The 24,080-nt window shown below is 39.6% G+C and overlaps 1 protein-coding gene across 1 annotated transcript in view; it reads left to right on the top strand.

The window, feature by feature from the left end:
- Positions 1 to 24,080, top strand: part of LOC139471162 (uncharacterized) — a 132,130-nt gene that overhangs the window by 46,747 nt on the left and 61,303 nt on the right. Inside the window, exons 39-76 of the mRNA XM_071253435.1 lie at positions 181 to 272; positions 606 to 651; positions 3,008 to 3,259; positions 4,537 to 4,591; positions 4,730 to 4,899; positions 5,242 to 5,418; positions 5,822 to 6,046; positions 6,312 to 6,354; positions 6,507 to 6,661; positions 7,099 to 7,275; positions 7,757 to 7,975; positions 8,157 to 8,205; positions 9,082 to 9,242; positions 9,759 to 9,920; positions 10,734 to 10,943; positions 11,917 to 11,959; positions 12,357 to 12,514; positions 12,808 to 12,969; positions 13,670 to 13,879; positions 14,018 to 14,060; positions 14,252 to 14,415; positions 15,017 to 15,190; positions 15,395 to 15,604; positions 15,781 to 15,823; positions 16,432 to 16,601; positions 17,146 to 17,319; positions 17,566 to 17,775; positions 17,991 to 18,033; positions 18,207 to 18,367; positions 18,774 to 18,947; positions 19,219 to 19,437; positions 19,909 to 19,951; positions 20,127 to 20,287; positions 20,978 to 21,157; positions 21,597 to 21,803; positions 22,162 to 22,204; positions 23,164 to 23,324; positions 24,023 to 24,073. Of these exons, the coding sequence (XP_071109536.1) occupies positions 181 to 272; positions 606 to 651; positions 3,008 to 3,259; positions 4,537 to 4,591; positions 4,730 to 4,899; positions 5,242 to 5,418; positions 5,822 to 6,046; positions 6,312 to 6,354; positions 6,507 to 6,661; positions 7,099 to 7,275; positions 7,757 to 7,975; positions 8,157 to 8,205; positions 9,082 to 9,242; positions 9,759 to 9,920; positions 10,734 to 10,943; positions 11,917 to 11,959; positions 12,357 to 12,514; positions 12,808 to 12,969; positions 13,670 to 13,879; positions 14,018 to 14,060; positions 14,252 to 14,415; positions 15,017 to 15,190; positions 15,395 to 15,604; positions 15,781 to 15,823; positions 16,432 to 16,601; positions 17,146 to 17,319; positions 17,566 to 17,775; positions 17,991 to 18,033; positions 18,207 to 18,367; positions 18,774 to 18,947; positions 19,219 to 19,437; positions 19,909 to 19,951; positions 20,127 to 20,287; positions 20,978 to 21,157; positions 21,597 to 21,803; positions 22,162 to 22,204; positions 23,164 to 23,324; positions 24,023 to 24,073 (5,397 nt within the window). The remainder of the gene's footprint in view (positions 1 to 180; positions 273 to 605; positions 652 to 3,007; positions 3,260 to 4,536; positions 4,592 to 4,729; positions 4,900 to 5,241; positions 5,419 to 5,821; positions 6,047 to 6,311; positions 6,355 to 6,506; positions 6,662 to 7,098; positions 7,276 to 7,756; positions 7,976 to 8,156; positions 8,206 to 9,081; positions 9,243 to 9,758; positions 9,921 to 10,733; positions 10,944 to 11,916; positions 11,960 to 12,356; positions 12,515 to 12,807; positions 12,970 to 13,669; positions 13,880 to 14,017; positions 14,061 to 14,251; positions 14,416 to 15,016; positions 15,191 to 15,394; positions 15,605 to 15,780; positions 15,824 to 16,431; positions 16,602 to 17,145; positions 17,320 to 17,565; positions 17,776 to 17,990; positions 18,034 to 18,206; positions 18,368 to 18,773; positions 18,948 to 19,218; positions 19,438 to 19,908; positions 19,952 to 20,126; positions 20,288 to 20,977; positions 21,158 to 21,596; positions 21,804 to 22,161; positions 22,205 to 23,163; positions 23,325 to 24,022; positions 24,074 to 24,080) is intronic.

The raw sequence follows: 24,080 nt of genomic DNA, 5'->3' as shown, positions 1-24,080 counted from the left end.
AACGAAGTCAATAGGGTCGATGCCGGGGTTTCGCTATATACCCTATGTTTAGAAGATATGCATTCATCACGCGCATGACATCTCTAACAATGCCAATCATTTGGCTAAATTCAGCTCAATATGAAGAGGTAACATCATCAGCTTCAAATGCATAACCATTTCATAAATGTCTGATTTAAGGAAGCGGATCTCTGAAGAAGCTTGCGGAGGAAATGGGAGGAAAGCTAATCAGAGAAGTTGTAGATGTGGTGTTTCGAAAACTTGGACTGGATGTAAGTTTTCAGAACCGACTATTGGCTTATATGTCTCCATGAACTTTCTACAAACACACAAACTGATCTTTGAATCGAAACTGAAGTATGCTATGGAATCGTAGCAAAATAATTAGTGGAAACTATGAACTATGTAACTATATTACCCACAAGGGTAGAATGATCGGGTGTAATAACCGACATTTGCACATGTGCATTTTGTCAGTGTATTCACCCGGGCCATATAATCCGTAATTCCTCGCAGCTAGTGGTTATTCTCTATATCTACAATGAAAGTGCCAGGTGCACCCCGGACAAAAATGTTGTTATTAATGATTTGTACCTGTTTTTCAGAAAGTTCTGTTAGACGGAAGCTGTGCAGCATTAACACCCCAACCAGGTAGTATGACAATTCCGTGAAGATCCGGGGTAGAATAGGTCTTCTACAACCCACGCTTGTCGTAAGAGGCGAATAACGGGATCGTGTGGTCAGGCTCGCTGACTTGGTTGATGTAAGTCATCATATCCCAATTACGTGGATCGATGCACATGACATAAATCACTGGATTTCCCTGGTCCAGACTCGATTACTTACAGACCACTGTCACATAGCTGGAGTATTGCTGAATGCAGCGTTAAACAACAAACAAACAAACAAACGAGGTAGTATAACAGCAGGAAGTTAAAAATCTATGTATACATTTTATGTTTGTGTTTTACAGAATGTATGTATGGAATCATTTGTTGTCATTATGTGGTAGACCTGAAAGTAATAGTTGTTTAGTGTAGACAAAGTAAGAAACACAATAAACAAAATTTAAAGACTATCACTCCCACAAAACCATTCCGAATTAGTTATAAGTTGTAAATAGTTAAAGCCAACTTCATGTATCAATACATTTTATTAACCCTGTTGATAAATACATAGTGAGACCTTAACTCGAACTTAATATGATATTTGTGCTTTAAGGCGATGTGATATAATGATTGAGGTCCAGTCTGTATATGCACTATATTTTACTATTGATACTCCGCTTGTCCCGAACGAGAGATAACTCGACATACTTTCGATGGTCCTTCGACCTTGAGACTAAATAAGGTTTCATTGCACGACCTCATACACGCACATAAATATTATATGACCGACACAGGTGGTTGAGTAGACGATATTGTTTGTATTACTACAATATTTAATATAAACTGACGGCCAAAAGAAACGTTACCAATGATATTTCTAGGATAAAATATGACCAACACAATTTGAAGCAGCTATAACAATTGTATTGTAGAAATGCATCATTCAGAACAGTAAAATGCGAATTACTAATTCAACAAGAAAGTCCTTGACCTCCAACAGGGACATTTCTTGACAAGGGGTCATTCGTCCAGTATTCGATCAACAACATTAGTTACAACTAAGGTGACGACGGCCCAGACCATTCAATACGGGATATGACCTCGAATGCGGCGTCGAACTGAGTAGACAAGCGTCCTCACATCGACTGCAGGTATCCGATTCCATTCCTCACGGAGGGCAACGATGAACGCTTGTCTTGTGAAGGGAGGATGTTGACGTTTCCGAAGACAACGCCCAAGTTGGTCCTAGAGATGTTCTATGGGTGACAGATCTGGTGATCGAGCTGCCAACGGCAGGACAGTCACGTTGTTGGCGTTGAGGAAGTCTCTATTAATACGGGCTTTATGGGGTGTGGCGTTATCTTTTTGGAACACCGTCCGTTGTTGTCGCTGGATAAAAGCAAGAACATCTGGCCGTAAGATATTGTCAATGTAGCGTTGTGCTGTCAGATTGCCTTCGATGATGACAAGTTCCGTCTTCTCGTCCCCGCAAATGCCGCCCCAGACCATCACACTTCCGCCCCCGTAAGGTTCCACCTCCTGGACACAACAAGGAGCTGTCAGTTCACCACGTCGTCGATAAACTCGCGTCCGCCCATCAGGTTTGAACAGTTGGAACCTGCTCTCGTCACTAAACAGCACTCGCCGCCATTCCCTTTGTTGCCATCGCTGAGTTTGCCTGCACCACGTCAATCTGGCACGTCGATGTAGACGGGTCAAGGTCATGCCCTTGAAAGGGCGATAAGCCCGGAGACCATAATGTCGTAGTCGTCTGGTCACTGTTTGTCTGCTGACCGGATGTCCTAAGCTGTTGGCAACTGATGACGTCACAGTAAGAAATCTGTTCCTCAGATGAAGTACCCGTAAAAAGCGGTCATCCTGCGGGGTCGTGACCTTTGGTCTGCCAATCCGTGGTCTGTCTGCAGTTCTGCCAGTCTGTCTGGTAATAGTTATCTTGGAGCAGTTCATGTTCATGGCAACCGCTCTCTGTGTCGCTCCCATCTGCAGCATACCTATGGCTCTCTCCCTCTGGACAGCGGTCAGTCTTGGCATGTTCGTTGGTGTTAATCATCGCAACCAATGAAAGGGAACAGATCCATGCGTAATTTATACCTGGAAATTACACGATAATTTGGGAAAGAATGTTTTAAACAATTGCTGAAAAACACCAATATCTCCCAAAATCCGCAAAGCACGTGCAAAGAACGACAGAGAACATGAAGGCTGTATTCGTGAAATGTGTTCTTTACTGTTATTGAACAGGTTGGCATCTTTGTTTCAAAGTGGCAAATCAGTTAATGTTGGTAACGTTTCTTTTGGCCCTCTGCGAAAACGTCTACATTTATGTTCAAAAACATTTAAACTTGGCATAGTGACTTCAAACTATCTGTTTTCCTCAGACTGTCCTTGGTCCCTCCCAGACTACAAGAAGCTCCTACCCACCAGTTTCCGGGACAACGTCAACTGTAAACTGCCGGACAACTGTTTCGGTGTAGAGTGTTGTGTCGACTTCTCCTTCAACATCCCGCTGTTTGAGACCCCCCTCGTCAAGCACGTCCCCTTATTCCTGAAGTTTGAACCGTGTAACTTCACTGTGGAGGTCGGCTTCGGGAGCTACTACCATAAGGAAAGACTGTTGACATACAACTGGGGTAAGTCGTTTGACTGCTGACATACAACAGGGGTATGTCGTTTGACTGTTGACATACAACTTGGATAAGTCGTTTGACTGTTGACATACAACTGGGGTAAGTCGTTTGACTGCTGACATACAACTGGAGTAAGTCGTTTGACTGTTTTACATAAAACTGGGGTAAGTCGTTTGACTGTTGACACACAACTGGGGTAAATCGTTTGACTGTTGACATACAACTGGAGTGAGTAATTTCACTGTTGACATACAACAGGGGTATGTCGTTTGACTGTTGACATACAACTGGGGTAAGTCGTTTGACTGTTGACATACAACTGGGGTAAGTCACCTGACTGTTGACATAAAACTGGGGTAAGTCGTTTGACTGTTGACATACAACTGGAGTGAGTCATTTCACTGTTGACATACAACTGGGGTATGTCGTTTGACTGTTGACATACAACTTGGGTAAGTCGTTTGACTGTTGACATAAAACTGGGGTAAGTCGTTTGACTGTTGACATACAACTGGAGTGAGATCTTTTCACTGTTGACATACAACTGGGGTAAGTCGTTTGGCTGTTGACATACAACTGGGGTAATTCTTTTGACCGTTGACATGTAACTGGGGTAAGTCGTTTGACTGTTGACATGAAACTGGAGTGAGTCATTTCACTGTTGACATACAACTGGGGTAAGTCGTTTGACTGATGACATGCAACTGGGGTAAGTCGTTTGACTGTTGACATACAACTGGGGTAAGTCGTTTGACTGTTGACATCTAATTAGAATTAGCTTCTTTTCTTCTTCTCTTGTGCACTGTTCTAAGTTATCAATGTGTGTTATTGCTTATGTTTATGACGTATCTCGTGCCATATATATGTGTGTAGGCATCCGTGTGTGATTTCAGGTGCTAACTAGGGGCATAATCTATACATGATTAAATTGTCTGCTTATGTCACCAAGGTCAGACATGGTCCCGGGTACCTAATTCTATCGGGAAGAGTTAACTGATATTGGGACCTAAGCTGACCGATTCTGTGTCTTCTTCTCCCGATGACGTGATCGTGACTGGTTTGTGTGATTAATTTATTTACAGGCCGTGACGGTGTGGCTGGAATATGGCCAAACATTTATCGATTCATTCGATGTCGATAATGTCTCGGGCAAATGTGACATACATGTGTCAATCATTAGTTTTAAAATATACACAATACTACTACTATTTCGAAATAGTATTTATTGATGTTCTTTAATTGATTTTTAATATTTTGCGCTTCATTTATATTTTCCCTAGGGACTGAAAATCAACTGCAAATAGGTAATGGCAACCCATCTCCAGTGATCATCAAGTGAGTAACCTTTTTCACATTTAGAAAATCTTTATATTCGCTCTGCAGGAACATAAAAAATGAAATATTTCTTGCATGGCCATGAACAAAAAAATATATATAGACGGTGACAGTTTCTTTGTATTTTATCTATTCCAGATTCACGATCTCCAAGTACCCCAAAGGTTTCCTCGTTGACCTGAGTGTCCACACATGTATTCCTATAGACGGTGACAGCTTCTGTTACCCAGAAGGAGGCATGACGCTAATGAATCAGGAGAAGATACCTGCCTGTGATGCTAATGCGCTGGTCGAGTTCACAAAACAAAGTAAGTCTACCTTAGTACAGAAATGCTTATTTACATTCACTGACAAAGTGTTCGTGATCAGTCTGCTTAACACAAGATCTAACTTTGAACTTTAAATGTGTCTACCTTTTGTCACCATGTAACTCCATTTTTTTCATTTTTATTCATTTTTTACCTACTTTAGAGGAACTGTAATGTTGCTTAAACATTGTTTCCAAATTTTGCAAATTGTATTATTCATGTTCCGTTTTGCATGTAAGAGGTTTGTAGCGATATGATTCACGTTAATGAAATGTTATGAAAGTTATTTTCTTTGAAAATTTGTTTTCATGGTTAAAAGGGGATTGTTGCCTATCGTTGTAGATTTCTCAGTTTCTGACTGGCTGCGCGACCTTGACCTTGACATCAACCTGAAGTCCCTCTCCCAGGCAGCTGCCAGGATGCTACTGGACAAGTTCGGCATCTCTGAGTACCTGCTGGACCAGAGATGCGATGTGTCTAGACCACCATACAGCCCTAGTGTTGACGGCTGGAGGAATGGTATAAAAAGTTTAATTTTCCAAACACGAATCAATTTCGTTTTGGTTGGGTAACCTAACGATTAAAATGTTAGCTCGTCACGTAGAAGACTCGGGGACGATTCCCCATTTAAGTACAATGTCTGAAGCCCATTTCTGGTGCCCCCGCCGTGATATTGCCGGAATATTGCTAAACTCGGCGCTTTAAACAATACTCACTCACTCACTCACTCTAAGACAATTTCACAGTTCTGCGTGCAGATAATCTTGTAACATGGGTTTAGATGATTGAATCAACGCCCCTGAATACATTGACAACCAGAAGTTTCCAGTCGAATGTACCTCTCTGAAAAAGAACGAAAAACATGATATTTTCATACACAGAATATTACCAACAAGGGAATGAATTACACGTTGTGCTTCAGAATGCCCCAAGAGTATTGGCAAGCTGCCCAAGCTTCCAACAGATCTGTACTGCCACCTAGCGGACACATGCACCAAGATAAACTGCTGTTTCCACGTCCCCTTTCTGGAGATGTCCTTCAACGCCGTCCTCAACGTCGATATGTGCGACTACGTCATTTATGCTGCCATCGAGAACAAAACTACCACCATAGGAATGTTAGGGGATGATATTAACCTTGATGCTGGTACGTGGCCTGGTGTCGGCTAAGATACTGCTCTGTATTTGATGCGGATAAATGTCAAAAGTAGTAGCAAGGTTTATTTAACTCACTCCAATCTCAAGAAAAAAATCTTCCAAGTAATATGAGGCTGATCCAGATACTGACTCAAGAATATAGTGCCATTCTATGTACTTACATTACAAAACAGACGTGCCTTAATATTGTTTCCGTAAGCTAATCATTACCTGAGTTATTATCTGAGTCTCATCATCTGATGGTTCATCTCCAGGTACATCAATGATGCTGGACATTGCCGATGTCTTCCAGATCAAGTAAGCTACTTTTCAGGCGTGCTGGTAATATTAGCCTCAGTAATGTACTTATATGGTGTAATAAGTGGAAAAAGTTGAAATGTGTTTGGGTGTAAATAAAAGTTTCAACATCTGCCATACAATCAAAAAGTTTATCATTTTCATTAACACAGATTTGGTTTGAAGAAGAAAGACAAGGTTCTGCTCCTTGATCTTGACATTGAGGTGTGCTTGGAGAAGGATTCCTGCCTCTTCTCCAAGACTATTATGAAGGGAACCGAAGTTCCACAGCTTGTCTGCGACCTTGATGCCAGGTGGAATCTAAAGAGTAAGCCAGATCTTGTTTATGGTGCCCCTGTACGGAATCTGGATACCACATAACTTCATAATGTATCTGACCAACTCTGAACAAATAATGTCTTTTCGAACTTTGAAATGTATGCCCCAAAGTTGCATAGGTAACTTGGGTGGGTCTTGGTAGTGACATATATCTACCCACTCAGTTGGGTTAGACAGTCAATGACAAAGTATCACAGTTTGGAAGGTTATCCCTTTTGTAATTGCAACACATAGTTGTAATTGTCAGAGGCTAAACTATTTAAAGATGGGGATCTGGGGCGTAGGGTGTTGGGATGATTGCAAGGTGTAGGAGTAGGGGTGTAATTGGTGTGACAGTGTTCCATTAAATCTACCTACCTATCCACCCATACCCCAATTCACCCTTACGTCTATCTACCTACCTACCTATAATGTTTCAATCTCCAGACTTCAGTATATCAGACTGGGCCAAAGCCAGGGGACAGGACTTGACCAAGGGTCTGGCACGGACAGCTGTGAACCTTCTGTTGGAACAGCTGGGTATCAAGGACAAGATGCTGGATCCACCCTGTAACCGCACCAGTCTCAAGTACCAGCCAGCTGATGCGGGCAACTGGAAGAATGGTCATTATCATTAGTCACTTTCATTGCACAAATAGGGCACACTGACTATGTAACCTTATTTTTACACACTATGAATAACATGTTTCAATAACATTACATTCATGTAATTAGGCACGCATGAGCGATGCCCTGAATAGCGGTTTTTTTGTCTTAAGTCTTTTTCACGTGCATGTTTGGTCTATTAGACGATTTAGTTCTCTGTTTAAAATGATGCGTGATTTACATTTTGTTATAGTGACAATAAGAGGCTGGGGACCACGTGGCACTCATTGGCATCTCAAACAAATTTAGGTCATGTAATTCAAACTCCCTTTTGTATGTCTGTAAAAATATAATGTTGTTAGATTAACAATCAAGAAATTAATCATTACCCTATTCACACACAGACACTCAATTTGACACACATTACTCAACAGGTCAAGACCTGTTTCTGGGATCATGGCTTCTCTTTAAAATATGATCATCTTCATCCTTATTTCAGATTGTGACTTGGGCGGCAGTGCTGTCACCCTCCCAGCAATAACTCTCCCCGCCAACTGCCACATCAACGACAAGTGTCTGGGGATAGACTGTTGTCTCCATAGCAACGTCCTTGACCTGTCTCTTCACACGGCCTTCAACATTGACCTCTGTAACTACCTTATTGAAGGCTCCATTGAGAAGTTCAGCTTTAAGCACAGCATTCTGAACTCTATCTGGGGTATGTCTTATGTGAAATAATTTGTAATAAGAAGACTTTACAGAAAATACAAGATGAAAGTTTAACGATCGAAAAATATGAAAAAAATACGAAAGAAGAAAGAGGAGATGCATCATGTTGTTTTCTGCGGTTTTTTTACGGTAACGTTTTTCGGTTTGTACGGTACATAGTGTTGTTTCAGGAAAAGAAGAAGTAATTACATTCGATGGTGTTCCTCTTCTCAAACTGAGGTAAGTGTTGACAAGCTTATTTTACATCTAATGCTTTGCCATCATTACATGTTCTTGGCTTTTTAATGCCGAGCGGTGGTTAAGGCGTTCGCTCGTCACGCTGAAGACCCGGGTTCGAATCCCGACATGGGTACAATGTGTGAAGCTCATTTCTGGTGTCCCCCGTCGTGATATTGCTGGAATATTGCTAAAAGCGGCGTAAAACCATACTCACTCACTCACTTTTTAAAGACCTGCAAAAATGGACATTCAACTTATCTTGGCCCAGACAACAAATCCGATAATACACATGTATATAATCTGACTAAAGCTGGTTACATGTACCTTCAGGTGCATGAAGTTATTTCGAAACGTTTCAATTAAGAATTGACTTCAACATTTTTGCGTTTAGGGAGATATAAAAATAATGTAGAAACCGGTAGTCAATTCTTATAATAACTTTACAGCTTATTTAATCATGAGCACATATTATAGAGAATATGCTACATAAATTACATCGTTTAGAAGAATAAACCACGCCCACTCTGTCATCAAGCGATCAGAAAACAGTAATCCGCTGGAGGGGTGATATAATTTTGGAAGGTTTATGGAAGCAAAAAACATAAAACACATTACTTTGGTAGCCAATCAAATGCCATGGAATGGTTAGTTCGGTGATTTAGATGATTGTCTGGTATCGACTTGGGTTTCAAGAGACAAGCAAACAAACACTGTTACATTGTCCCATGAATTTGATTTAGAAAACCAAACATTGAAGGCCGAACAGTATCGGTCCATGCATCAATGCTTGTTAGGACTACAGCTTTGATGTATTAGACATTTTCTGAACTCCCACAGATGGTCCATTGTCCTGTCTATCTGTGTGTCATTTCACAGGTTCAAGATTGATCGGCTTCTGTCCCAGCAAGTGTTCATTGTGGATCTGTCTGCGAGTCTGTGTCTGGAGGGAGATGACTGTGAGCTGGATCTGAAGGTGCTGGATCAGACACGACTTCCCATGCCAGGGTGTGCCAAGTTCCAGGGATTCAAACTACAAAGTAAGAGAACACTGTCGGGATATGGCGACGTTGAGATATATAATTTAACATCGAACATTAAGGTTAACTCACTCACTTAAAGGAAACTGTGGCCCACTAAGTTATATTTATTTTGACCTTATATGTCGGAGGGGCGGTGGGGTAGCTCGTCACGCCAAAGTGAGTGAGTGAGTATGGTTTTACGCCGCTTTTAGCAGCATTCCAGCAATATCACGGCGGGGGGCACTAGAAATTGGCTTCACACATTGTACCCATGTCAGGAATCGAACCCGGGTCTTCGGCGTGACGAGCGAACGCTTTAACCACTATGCTACCCGACCGCCACGTCACGCCAAAGATTTGATTTCTGGTGTCCCCTGCAGAGATTTGGCTGGAACATTTCTAAAATCGGCGTAAAACCATACTCACTCACTTAAACATCGGATGTTGTTTGTTAACAGTCAATCCACAGATCTAAAATATGAGTTACTGTATTGAATATTAATTTGTCTGGAGCCATGTCCATTTCTTCATCAGATTTCTCTCTGAGTGAGTGGCTGAGGGAAAAGGGCGGTGAGATCACAGCTCAACTGTCAGCAGTCCTGCTGGAAGAGCTCGGTATCAAACAGTTCCTACTGGACAGACCTTGTCAGGACTACCTGGAACCGTACAGGGGCGCTGTGAGGGGATGGAACAATGGTAGGTGTCCCACTGAGTGAATGTTGTGATGTAGCTGATGGCTCATAAGTATTTTGTTTGTCATCGTCATCGTCTGTTGATTCTATTTTACAAACATTGGTGGGATGTTTAATTTACTGGTCAGTACCTGCTAGTATTATTGCTTTATTGACTCATAGGGTTTGGGTAACTTTTGAGATGCATACATTCATTGCAACCTTTTTTCACAAGATTTCTTTAAAAAATGCCAAGATAATGCCAATGGTTATGCATGGCGCTGAAATCCGGGTCTTGAAGAAACATATCAGCTTGGTATAGTCCTTCTACATGCACCTTAACGGTTTCTGAATGATAAATCGTCCGCCCTAATATGAGGTGTTAGACTATTGTTCATGGTTTCGGTAATCTGGCATATTGAGAATTGTGTGTGGACAACATCACAATGCACAAAGAAACCGACTTGTATTTTTATTAGTTTAAATTTGTCCTGCTTATGGTAATATGAAATTGTACCAAACAACTAGTTTTTAACTATATTCTATTAAATGAACATGCTTTCATAAATGAAATATAATAAAGGTAGGAATGCCTTTGTATTTTGTACATAAAGTAAGAAATACAATTATAAATGTTTTAGCATAAAAACCTGTATGTACCTTGTCGTATAGTAAGGCCTAGAAACCTGATTGAACTCAGGATAGAGGGGGTATCAGTATGGCCGTCAGTTGATTTAATCAGGTAAGAATGTACCTAATTAATTTTGACTGTTTGACAGTGTACGTTGAGCGTCCAAGTATATGGTATAATGAGTGTAGATATGTTGAAAATTTGCAGCTTGTCCTGAGAACATCACCCTGCCAGCTCTGCCTCCCAACGTCTTCTGTCACGTGACCGACTACTGTACCGGGGTCACGTGTTGTGTCAAAGCGTCACAGGTCAAACGGAACTTCAATGCTTACCTCTTCCTGGACTCCTGTAACTACAACTTAAGAGTCGGTATTGAGAAGCTGGAGTTCAGTCATACACTCTTTAACTATACATGGGGTAAGTTGTACACTGTTTAACTATACATGGGGTAAGTTGTACAATGTTTAACTATACATGGGGTAAGTTGTACACTGTTTAACTATACATGGGGTAAGTTGTACACTGTTTTACAATACATGGGGTACGTTGTATACTGTTTTGCTATGTATGGGGTAAGTTGTACACTGTTTAACTATACGTGGGGTAAGTTGTACACTGTTTAACTATACATGGGGAAAGTTGTACTCTGTTTAACTATACATGGGGAAAGTTGTACACTGTTTTACGGTACATGGGGTAAGTTGTCCAATTTTTTACTATATAGGGGGTAAGTTGTCCACTGTTTTACTATACCCGGAGTAAGTTGTACCCTATTTTACTATACATTGGGTAAGTTGTACACTGTTTAACTATACACGTGGTAAGTTTACACTGTTTTACTATACATGTGGGTAGGTGTACACTGTATAACTATACACGGGGTAAGTTGTACAATGTTTAATTATACATGGTGTAAGTTGTACACTGTTTTACTATACATAGGGTAAGTTGTACACTGTTTTACTTTACATAGGGTAAGTTGTACACTTTTTAACTATACATGGAGTAAGTTGTACACTGTTTAACTGTACGTGGTGTAAGTTGTACATTGATAACATCAGATGGGTACATTTTACACTGTTACAATAAATACTCAAAATCAGTTCACTATCCAAAGCAGGCAACATGTGGAATACTTCTTCACAAACCTTTGCACACATTTCATCCTTTTTCTGGTAACTCCAGGTGAAATAGTCTTTTACAAAATATTTTTAAAAGATTAACATAGTGAATGATCGCATCATATTCTAATTCATCTGAAATGGTGGTCCACATTATTTTCGGGGAAGGTTTGGGTTAAATTAAAATTAATTGGAAATATACACCTGTCATTTGTACAGGTGAGTTCATAAACGCGTTGGTATTGATTACAATATGTTATTCTTCAAAGGTGAAACAGAAGTTATTGATCTTGGAGGACTTGTACGAATTGAGTAAGTATTTCAGTTATTAATTTACAGTTAACATCTTATCAGTTTTAATAAGTGATATTGAAAGGGATACACATCTGGTGCTGACGAGAACTGTTTGGGTTTAGACCTGAATCAACTTTCCATTGTCATGTTCAATGGTAGTCTAGCTCGCTGATTTGGTTGAATCATGTCATCGATTCCAATTGCGTGGATAGATGCTCATGTTATCAATCACTGGATTGTCTGGTCCAGACTTGATTATTTACAGACCGCCGTCATATGGCTGGAATATTGCTGAGTGTGGCGTTAAACAACAAACCAAACCAAACCAAAACCAATGCTAGTCTAGAAAGTTGATTGTACTATAGTGTGAGTTAAAGAATGATTTACAGTTCTGATAGAAAGATTTACATCTCAGATATACCATCAACTCGGGTCAGAAGAAGTTCCTGGTGAACCTGAGCCTTAAGGTGTGTCTGACTGCTGGAGAGGAGTGTCAGTTTACCTTCCCTGTGTTCACAGACATGATCCTACCTAAACCATTCTGTGACTGGGAGGCCACCAAACAGCTACAAAGTAAGTGTACCATTGGTAGCCTTTATAGTTATGTCTCATATTGCTGGATTGACGTGGGCCTAACATTCCAGTGGAGTCCTTGTGAATAACATTGACTATTATTTACATGTATAAGAATGAAGTAATTTATACATTTAAGGACATGATTATATAGTGTTCCTCAATCCTGTCATTTGTAATCATAGAAATATCCATATTAGAACATAATGACTACGTGCTAGAACATGATAGCTGTAAATAAAGACACGAACTTATATAAGAACGTTCTGTCAAATGATGTTACTTTGCTTCAGATTTCTCCCTGAGTGAGTTTGTGACATCAGAAGGCGCTGCATTGGCGGACAGACTGACGGACGCCCTGGTAGACAAGCTGTTGGACACTCTGGGTCTTTCAGACTACGTTCTGGAACCTCCGTGCTCCATGGATGGGCGAGGCGCAAATGGTTGGAACTCAGGTCAGGAAACATTTAAAGAAAAATCACATTTATTCGAACATTAAACAAGACAAAAAAATATAAAAAATAATGCAACAACACCTTTTCCAAACTCATAAAGAAATATGTGTCAAAGGCACTATAAAGGCATTATAAAACCACTATCATTATAGTGATGATGCCAGTTGTTCGCGAATTGTTCCTGTGCCACCGGTAGCATCCATAACAAACACATGCAAAGGCAAGTCAAGTAGACATGTGAACAAACATGCACGGGAATATTCGATAGTCAAAACAGGAAATTGCATCGACTTAATTTTGACCTTTGATGCGTTAAAATTTGGAAATGTCCTCCTTTCTTAAATTTTACTTAGGTCTTGTATGTTGTAACCTTAATCAAACAACGTTTGGGCAATATTCAAATGATGCTCTTTGCAATTTTCGAAGAAAGAGCAAACTCGACCGTAAAGGTTATGAAATGTACACAACAAAGGCTGAAGCGGCTTGACAGTTATCAATTGTAAAGCTGAATGCATCTCACATACAATACAATTGGGGATAGTTTTTTTTGTCCTTCTGAAGGTCTATGCATAGATCTAAATTCATTATCTGGTAGGCCAACTGTCATTGTTTCTGTGGAAAAGGCTTTGACCAGGAAAGTTTTTGAACAGTTATGCAGTGAAATGAATTGATATTTATTCCTAATTCGTGTTCATTGCAGACTGCCCAAAACAGGTTTCACTCCCAACACTACCAGACTCTGTGTCCTGCAGTCTCCCCGACCACTGTACAGGAATAGACTGTTGTCTCAGTGTGCCTCTCATCAGTCGAAATGTCCACTTCAAGGTCGATCTGGACATGTGCAAGATGACCCTCACACTGGCCATAGAGAAGCTGGAGTTTAGCAGACTGCTCTTCAACTACCAATTTGGTAGGCGAAATGTGATTTATTGATAACCTTGGTGACAAAGTTGTAGACCAGAACATCCAATATTCTTTGTTATTAGGAACGGCCAATGTGCCATCATATATACTTTTCAAATCAGTGTTTTCCTTTTTCTTTCTTCAGGAACACCTGAATCGTTCAATCTGAAGGGAATATTCCGAGCAGAGTAAGTTATTCAAATATGTATATAACGTTGTAGTAAGTTGCTGTTGTCATGGCTGCTTATCGAATATGGCCTGAAGGAAACCTGCCTAGTCTAACCTAACCTAATCAGTCTCAAATTAGTGATGAACGTGAGTCATAACTTAATGTAATCATAGTGCGTTGTATTTGGAAAAAAATAAATTCATTTTTCAGTTTCACCATCGACAACCTCGAGGGAGAGAAACAATTCCTTATAAGCCTCAACATCAGTGCCTGCTTCGAGGCTGGAGGGAAGTGTTTGGTTGCCCTACCTGTGTTAAACCAAGCCAGATTCCCCAACCCTGGATGCGACTGGAACTCAACACTATCCCTCAAAGGTAAGTCAATGGACACTGGGTATTACAACAGTTAACATAAGAACTACATTGTGTAAGGGGATATCCCACGCATCATGCTTTGTGTATCATGTAGTACATAACTACGTTTGGTTTGAGTATCCCTATGTAACAATAGACTAGTACTCGATAGACAATAATAAAAAGAGGCATGACCATTGCCTACATTAATGATAAACCTTGTTTGATCACCTCAGTGTATCAGTTGACAAGACCCGAGAAACAGTAATACTAGAAGACGAATGTCTATAAGGAGGCTTGAGTTTAGCATGATAAACAATTGACTTTTATGAACTTTTAATTCAAATTAACCTTTTAATTTTAAAATAGTAATATCACTTCATATTCAATTGACAAATTAGATTATGATAAACCGGATTTTGCTTAAGCATGTAATTCAATGTATGATAAGATCGGATACGATAATAAAAGAAGACACCACCATGGCTTACATCACAGTCTAATGGTGAATGTAGATTTCTTACATAAACTCAATGTATCCAACTTGTTATTTTATGTTATACATTGACATGATATGAGGGTTATGCATGTACACTATCTTATTATACCTCATTATGCACAGGTTTCTCCCTGAAGAACTGGCTGAGCAATAACAATCTGAACAGTGGTCAAGTCTTGACCTCAGCATTCCGGTTCCAGCTGTCTCTAGCCCTGGGCATCTCTGAGTACCTCCTGGACCCCATGTGTGACAGACAAAGGGGGATATACAAGGCGGACGCTACAGGGTGGAATAATGGTAAATGGATCTAGAACGCATTTTCAGGAGCTTTGCAAATTAATATTCTCATCCAATTGCTCACATGTAGAGAAATACCGATGCTACTAAACGTAGGAACCTCTGTTGTTCACAAAATGTCAAGAAATCTTCAGATTATGTACTGCATATCATAAACTGGGGCATTTGCTTTGGCGGATAATCGGGTATTCTTTGGCATTTCAGCATGTCCAAAACCAATGACCCTCCCAACCCTACCGGACAGCCTGTCATGTCACATCCCCGACTACTGCACTGGACTGGACTGTTGTGTGGATATGGTCAGTCTGGGGATGTCCTTCAACTTCAAGATCCTCCTGGACACGCGGAACCTTGTCCTGACTGTCGGTATCGAGAAACTCACCGTACAGATATCACTGTTCAACTACAAATGGGGTAAGTCTCTTTGCATCAACATGAACATCATGCAGATGTGTGAAAATTCCTGTTGAATAGCAGTGTATGTATAGGAACATACTTTTTTACAGTTTTACTGACAGAGACATGAATGACATATAATCCACATTTGATTATATTTACGAGTAAGTCAGCATGTTGCTTATGGTTTTCAGGTGAATGGGAAAATTTCAACCTTAATGGCGTCGTAAGATTGAGGTGAGTTCAATGATTAATTGTGTACAAACGGTAAAATTTATCATATTTTGTATTGGGAACTAAGCTTTACACTTCAACTTGACATGAAGTTGATTCCACAGACTATATGAAAAGAATGATGTGATACTGAAAATGAATGCAAAATCTTGTTTAACGAGGAAATCCTGACAGTACTACCATGACAGTTGATGTTACTCGGATACAATGTCTGAGTTACATGCAGTATGGTCCATGTTTGTGTCAAGATCTGCCCTATCTGTTATTTAGCATAAAGTTGGTATGTGTAGTATCCAAGTGCTTGCATAATGTCTAAATGTTTAAACCATCAAACAGAATAGAATACCTTGGACCCACGTTCGTCAAAACGATCCTTGTGCTATCTCAACTCGCATTGTATCACATTCTTACGGTATCTAATTTGTACTCCTTGATACAAACCAAGTGGGGATGACCATGTGTTTCGGCCGTTGATAACCACTTTATTAATGCAGTAAAATCAATTAATGAAAATGAAACACCTTAAAGTTATGTGCATACAATCGTCCAGCAATAGCACACGCTTGTGTGTATGTTCTAGTTACCATTGTGTATACACCTCATCTCTTCAGTTTCAAGATTGACGACCTTGTTCATGCTTGGAAGTATCTGATGAGCCTGAAACTATCCCTGTGCTTTGAGGCAGACCAGCCTTGTGCTCTCAGCCTACCTGTCTTCACAGATATCAGCTTCCCTAAATTGGTGTGGAACTGGGACAACCCTTTCTCCTCGACTGGCAACGGTAGGACACAAACAGTCCTTGCACAACTAGATTCAGTTCTATTAATATCTGATACACTTCACACATTGTAATATTTAAGGAATCAAACACAGGGTTTTAACGTACCGAGACTGATGTAACCTCTATTTTAAAAAACCCTCGATAAAAGATTAACATAGTCTGAAGCGTTAACTACAAGAATTATGAAGATGGCAGTGTCCTTATTAATCGTGTATTTTCTACTGAGGGACAATATTATCACATGTTGATCTGACACAAACACATTGCACAACTAGATTCGGTTCTATGACCATCTCATGGACTACCCACCGTAATATTTAGGGAATCGAACTCAGGACTATAACGTGCCAATCAACCACATTAACGTATAGATTGAATAACCCTTGATAAATATATTTAGACTACAATGTTACGTAACTGAATTGTACAGATATAACATGGTGTGGCATATTCAGTTCCATATGGCTGTGTCCTTATAAAGTATGTTCATGAATTCTGCTCAAGGACAATATTATCACATGTCTTTCACATCTTATGTTTGTAGGCTTTTCTTTGAAGAACTGGCTATCTGATTTGAAGCTCCCATCTGGCAAGAGACTCGCCGGTCTAGCTGTGTCCAAACTGCTCGACAGACTTGGTCTTACAGGCTACCTGAGTGAACCCCAGTGTAACAAGAGCCTGCCCCCCTATGCTGGAGCAGTTGGGGGTTGGAAGAAGGGTAAACTGTTTCAGTGATGAACTTTTGTAAAATGCACATTAAGATTGCAAACATCGTTTTGGGGTCATGCAATCATCGTTGAGTTTTACAAATCCACTTACTGACACAAACGTGTTTTCTGAAGAAGTTGCCACGGGAAATGCTTGTGATTATTGTTTTCCTTCTTTGAATAGAAAAGCCACCTCAAGACATTGATACTGACAAGGAGTAATAACACACTAATTCACACGTGTTTTATGTTTTCAGACTGCCCTGCCAGTCTCACCCTGCCTGCACTACCAGACTCCGTCACCTGTCATCTGTCAGACCCGTGTGGCTCCATACAGTGTTGTATTGACGTGGACTTTATCGGGAGATCCTTCAACGTCCAGATAGGAATAGACCCTTGCACCTACACCTTCACCATGGGCATAGAGAAGCTCGTCTTCACCAGGGCTCTGTCCAGCTACAAATGGGGTGAATGATACAAATATCGAAATAGACATAAGGTTGGATAAAAGGTATTCGGGTATCCAGATGCGAGAAGTAACAGTATATTTATATCACCGAGTTATCGGGAGAATTGACTGTAATGAGTCTCATTTTGTTATAAAATCGACATGTGGAGATGCTAAAGAAGAGTAAACTGTTCATCTGTCATGTCTTAAAGAAAAAGGGTTTTTCTGTTACAGGTACTGTGGAACACTTCAACTTGAAGGACGTAATCCGTGTAGAGTAAGCATTGATATGGCACTGCTAATTTACTTTTAGTTTTTAGAAACCTTAATATTTGTTGTAATAATACGCCCAACATTTCAAATCAAAGGTGTTCTTGACTTTCGAGGTTCACTGTTCAAGGACAGTATTAAGGCCATAATATATTGCTACACTTGTTTTTTGTTTTGCAGTTTCATGATCGATGATCTGTTCGGGGAAAAGAAGTTCCTGATCAACCTCAACATCAGTGTCTGTTTTGAGATGGATTCCTGTCTGATTTCCTTCCCTGCTCTGATGGACGTCAAGATTCCCAAGTTGGTCTGCGACTGGGACAGTACAGCAGCTCTTGCAGGTCTGATAATGCTTGTTGGATGATTAACAATGTATCCTGGCTTTTTATTCAGAAGTAGGACTGTGAGGACTAGATTATAATTGCTACAATTACTCCACTTGTAAGAACTATTTTCTCAAGTGAAGCTGAATATAAAAAAAATGATTGCAATGCGTTTTTCGATATCATTGTAAAGCTCATTGAAAATATGTAATTATCATACTATTTTAACGAAAGCTTTTCATTAACATATCAAAATATATTTTAAATTAATTTGCTGTAGTGTTATGACATAAAATACGGTTTCTTATTGAAATTCCACGTAGCTCTCGTGTTTGTATTTTTTGGATCAACGAAACATGCAATGGCACTCCTCAATAATCTACAGTTCCTATATGGATATTCATGATAATAATCTTTCCTCTAGATTTCTCTCTGTCTGACTTCTTGTCTGAGATGAAGTCCACTGGATCAGAGAGTCTCACTTCAGTCATCGCAGCCAAACTATTTGAGAGGCTGGAAATAGCAGGGTATCTGAAGACACCACAGTGTCAAAATACAAGCAGCCCTTATGTGCCTACTGTCAATGGATGGAACAACGGTAAGACCCGGAATATTAGGTTATGCTGACCCGGTATGAAAAACAGAAACCAATATTCTTACGACATTAATTTGTTAAATATTTCTTTTATAAATAGTATAATATTCTGTTCATTAATAATGAATGAATTAACTTCTACGCCCAAAACGGAAATCAATGATAGATTGAATTTATATATTCAAACATTTTAAATAGTTGCAAAATTTCCTAAATGACCAAATGGAGCAATAAGTGGCTTATTAAAGGTTATGATTTCCCCTACAACTCTCAGAGTGTCCAGTTCCCGGGCTTGACCAGAACCTCCCAGAACTCCCTGGTTCCATGGCATGTCACGTGCCTGACATCTGCACCGCCGTTGACTGCTGCATCTACATCGATTTCCTGTCACGTGCCTTCAACGTGTTCCTGACAGTGGACATGTGCACCTATCAGCTGACAGTGGGCGTGGAAAATCTGGTTTACAAACGAATGCTTTTTGATTATCAGTGGGGTATGGCTTAACATGTTTCTGTTTAAATCTGAATATTGTATCATATTGTTTTGTGATGCATGTAAGTATGGATACATTATGATGATCTGATATGAGATACGTAAATGGGATTTTTTTTAACATGTACGTGTGTGCGCGTGTGTGTGGCTGCTTGCACTTGCTAGTCCGGACTTATGTTGAGTTTATAGTGGATACCCTATTCAGACACAGTATACTGACTCCGAGAATACAAGTCCTTGTTTCATCCCCTTAATGCCGAGCACAAGGCAGGGTAACAAGAGCCACCTTCCTTTGATATGACGTGGCTAGGGGATTGTTCTTACAACCTTTGATAGCGAGCTTTCGCCTTCGAGTGTGAATTATGTATCAACTTTAGTCTGAACGTTTAAGATTATTGAACGAGGTTTCCCATGTGCTGAAATGAATGTGAGTATTGGATTGCATATTTACATATTTTCATTTTGTTTACAGGCACAGAGGAGCATTTTTATGTGAAAGGTGTCATTCGAGTAGAGTAAGTGTTGATGTCGCCTTTGTAGGAGGAGCGTGTGCCAATTGTTGATTTAAAAAACAAGGATTAAGTAAAATACAACAAAAACACAATAAATGTGAATCTACACTACATGCATGCACCAAAGATGTCATGTTTAAGTACATATAGATGCATTTAGGAAACTATGATGTTTCAGTTACACAATCAATCGACTGCTGTCTGAGAAGAAACTTGAGGTGACAGCAGCTGTCAGTGTGTGTCTGAAACAGAACGAGTGTTTGTTCTCTAAAACCTTCCTTGACAAAGCCAAGATACCACAACCCCTGTGTGACTGGGCGGCCATGCTGAAACAGAGAAGTAAGGCTTGAATAGATATGTGTAATCTTTTTTTATTACTATCTGTCATTTCTAATATCATCATTATTTTGCCTAAATTCCAAAAAGGTTGTCAATAGACAGGCCGACATTGTATATCAAAGAGTATAGTATTCAATTTTAGATGGTTAAATAGTCAATTGTTTTTGTTTTTGTGCGGCGTGACGTTCATCATCATGCCGAACATGTATTTCTATTGTATTCTATTCTTTATGATAGCCGAAAAGCTGATTTTCAACAGAAGCCTAAAATGAGTGATAACGTAGCACGCTAAGTATACGGAAGGATTTACTTCATATTATGTTAGTTTGATATCTCAGGCACGTTTGTAGGTGTGTTGCACACATAATTGTGGTATCATTTCTTTTAATAGGCCAATGTTTGTGATAGGGGTACGCGTTCATTTTCGTTTAGTGAAACGAATCATATCGTGTGGCAATCAAAGTCGAATATATGTATTCCATTTAAGGAATCCGGTCCATTAAACAGGCGTTACATATAAGTACAAAGATTTACATATTCGGATAAATCTTTCGAAGAGAGAAGAGATATATAATCAAGGTAGTAAGTAGCCATACATCGGAGTCCACAAAATGTTCCTTTGTATTTTAATGATACTCGTGTAAACGTTTCGACCACCTATGATCATTAGACATTTATTGTTTGTTTTAGATTTCTCATTGTCCAACTGGGCGTCAGGCAAGGGGCTGTCCTCCATCGTCTCTACTCTCTCTGATACTCTGATATCTCAGCTCCTGGATGATCTCGGGGTGTCACAGTATCTCCTCAGTCCAGCCTGTGACCAGTCAGCAAGTCCATATACCCCTGCTGGGGTAAACAACTGGAATAATGGCAAGTGTATTAATATGGAGTTAGTTATTGCATGTTGGTTCGCATCTTAGTGTATTCTGATTGAGGAGAACAAGTACGTGTGTGATCGTACAAATGCATTGATGATTTCAGGGTGATGACTAATGTTAGAATCATAGGGATCTACAGGTTTTGAATGATTTGATTGGTTTTTTATATCTACATATTCCATAAAAGCAATGACCTCAAAGAACAGCTGAAATCTGCTACGCCCTTTATACACCCCAACTTGCGCTAAATTCTGTGAAAGAGTCAGCCACAACGAAATCTACAACAGCTAAACAAAAAGCATGTAGCATAGCAAATGTCATGGTTTAATTATTTCGGAATTCTCACACCATTGCAAATTACAGTGAGGCGTCAACAATGTACATTAGAGTAAGAGACCTGTCTTTATATTTAAGTATTTCTGTGTATCCAGAATGTAGGAGCCGAGCCGTACCATCCCTACCAGACTCAGTGCGATGTCACCTGGCCTCCAACTGTTCCACTGTAGACTGTTGTGTCGTTGTTCGTCTCATCAAGAGGACCATCCAGGCCAAGCTTGATGTAGATGTTTGTAACCTACAGATCACAATGACCATAGAAAAACTATCGTACACCGTGTCACTCCTGGAGTACGAATGGGGTAAGTCATTATGTAGTCAATACACATTACAGTAAAGGTTCTTGTGGTTTTCTACACTAGATTGAATATTGATTTGTCACAATGTTGTATTAAACATAGGCTCAGGGCGGGTCAGTGCTCTAACCCACTGCAGAGTTGTGTCCAAAAGTTCCGCAATCCACTGATCAGGCTTTCCAATATCAAATTCTACTTATTATAATCTATAAATTGACACCAACATACTTGTTATATAAAACTTCACCATAATGGTATATGATTATACCATGGTCTCTTTGAGGTATTATCGAACATAAAGCCGACACATATAAACATTAAATACTGATAATGAAATACTGATGTACTACCCGTTCTGTTTCAGGAACAGAAGGACATTTCATCCTGGGAGATATGACACGGCTGGCGTGAGTAGCAGATGCGTTTTAGTTCATCTGACTGAACCTGCTGTCATACATGTAGATTATGTGGGTCATACATACACGTGTATCTTTACAAACTGATGTAACAAATTATCAGACATATTTTGAGAGGAGTCATTGTTTTATCATCCAAAACTGCCTCCCACAGGAGATATCGCTTGGGTCAAACGATATCTATAAATGAACTAGCATCACAATGCTTTGCAGACCATTGTGACGTCATTGTTACCATGACGTCACAATCTAATGACAATATTAATTGCTCTGCTACTGAAGCTGTTAGCAGTATTTTTTACACTTAAGACACTGCTTATTTCTGTCTACAACTGAAAACGTTTGAGGAGGATGATGGATGATAAATAAAATCTCACCCTCGTGTCTTTTGATATCAAATATATCAACACTCGTTGATAAAAGTGAAAAATCTCCTCAGCAAGCCACAGAGTTTTTTTCACTTTTATCAATACGTATTGATATTTTTTATATCAAGACACTCGGGCGAGATTCACTATCTATTGCAACACAACACCGTGTTCGCGTACCAGGCGATACCTATTATACGTTACAGCTCAAGCCAAAAAATGTGTGGTTTGGTAGCCCTACTACGAGGAATATCAATTTTACGTTATTGTGGAGTCACAGATTTCTTTTTATTGTTCAGCTTTTTGAAAATTATTTATCAGTCATTCAACTTTATCCTGCACCTCAGCTTCTTACTTCGATACACAATAATCTACCATGGAATATACACTTTGAATCAATATTCAATAGATATGTTGTTACAACTACCAAGAATGTCTCTCAGGCTTAGGAAATAAATGGCATAATTTTATAAATCTCTTAGAATTCTTCAGAATAAAGTCACAGAAAAATATTTTATTGCATAGAAGCGTACGGATACCATCCACACATTATGTAGAACAGCTTATCAAACATCTCCACAGGTACAAACTAGAACACATTCCTGCCTCTCAGAAGCTGGTGATTGACCTGAACATCAAGATGTGTTTTGAGGACAACACGTGTGTGCTTGAAGTCCCAGTCTTCTCACAGTCAGAGCTGGTCTATTCTCCGTGTACCCCGAGTCTACCAGTGCCCTTTAGTGGTATGTGTGTGATGTTAGTGTGTAAGTGAGCATTATAGTTGACCATTATGGTTGATCAAGTTCATGGCCTTATTAATTAAATGTGTTCATGTGGTCAGCCTTACAGAAACTGTTAGACAAAATTTATACTGGGTTTTTGCAGGAAGATCCTGAGTGTTTATGTATATGTATACAGGTATACTTGTGTGCGTGCGAGCATGCGCGCGAGCGTGCGGGCGTGCGTGCGATCGTGTGGGTTGTCTATCAAAAATACATATCCATACTTGCATCAAATAGCAAGCTAAGATAGTACAGAAAATCACCTTCCAGTCGTATTTGTGAAAAAAAATCTTTTAAATAAATATTGTTTTAGCGAAATCATGGTCTAAATTGGATTCAGCATCGCTGGCGGACCAACCAGAATGCACCATTCTTTTAATATCATCTTAGAATTATGATTAAATATATAGCAAGTGGTTGTCAAATGATATGCTTTTGTCTGTGGAAGAACGATAACCTGGCCATAAGGAAACACGATCAAACTCGCGATATATAGTTCTCTACACAAATTCTTTACCCTGCATATCTAATATTTCTTACCTTATTTATAACGAACATAGATGTTCTTCTTTGACAGCAATGGTAGATGGGTGTCTTTGTTTGTCGTTATAATATAATGTAGATACGCAAGAGTAAATGTTTTACTATTTACATTGCAGGTGTCTCCTTTGATTTTTGGAAGTCTGAAAAATGTGCTCTGCAAACTTCCGGTAGTTA

The sequence above is a fragment of the Haliotis cracherodii genome, unplaced genomic scaffold (genome assembly GCF_022045235.1).
Source record: "Haliotis cracherodii isolate W230 unplaced genomic scaffold, xgHalCrac1.p SCAF_22, whole genome shotgun sequence".
Taxonomy (NCBI): domain Eukaryota; kingdom Metazoa; phylum Mollusca; class Gastropoda; order Lepetellida; family Haliotidae; genus Haliotis; species Haliotis cracherodii.
This window is presented reverse-complemented; position numbering and strand designations above follow the sequence as displayed.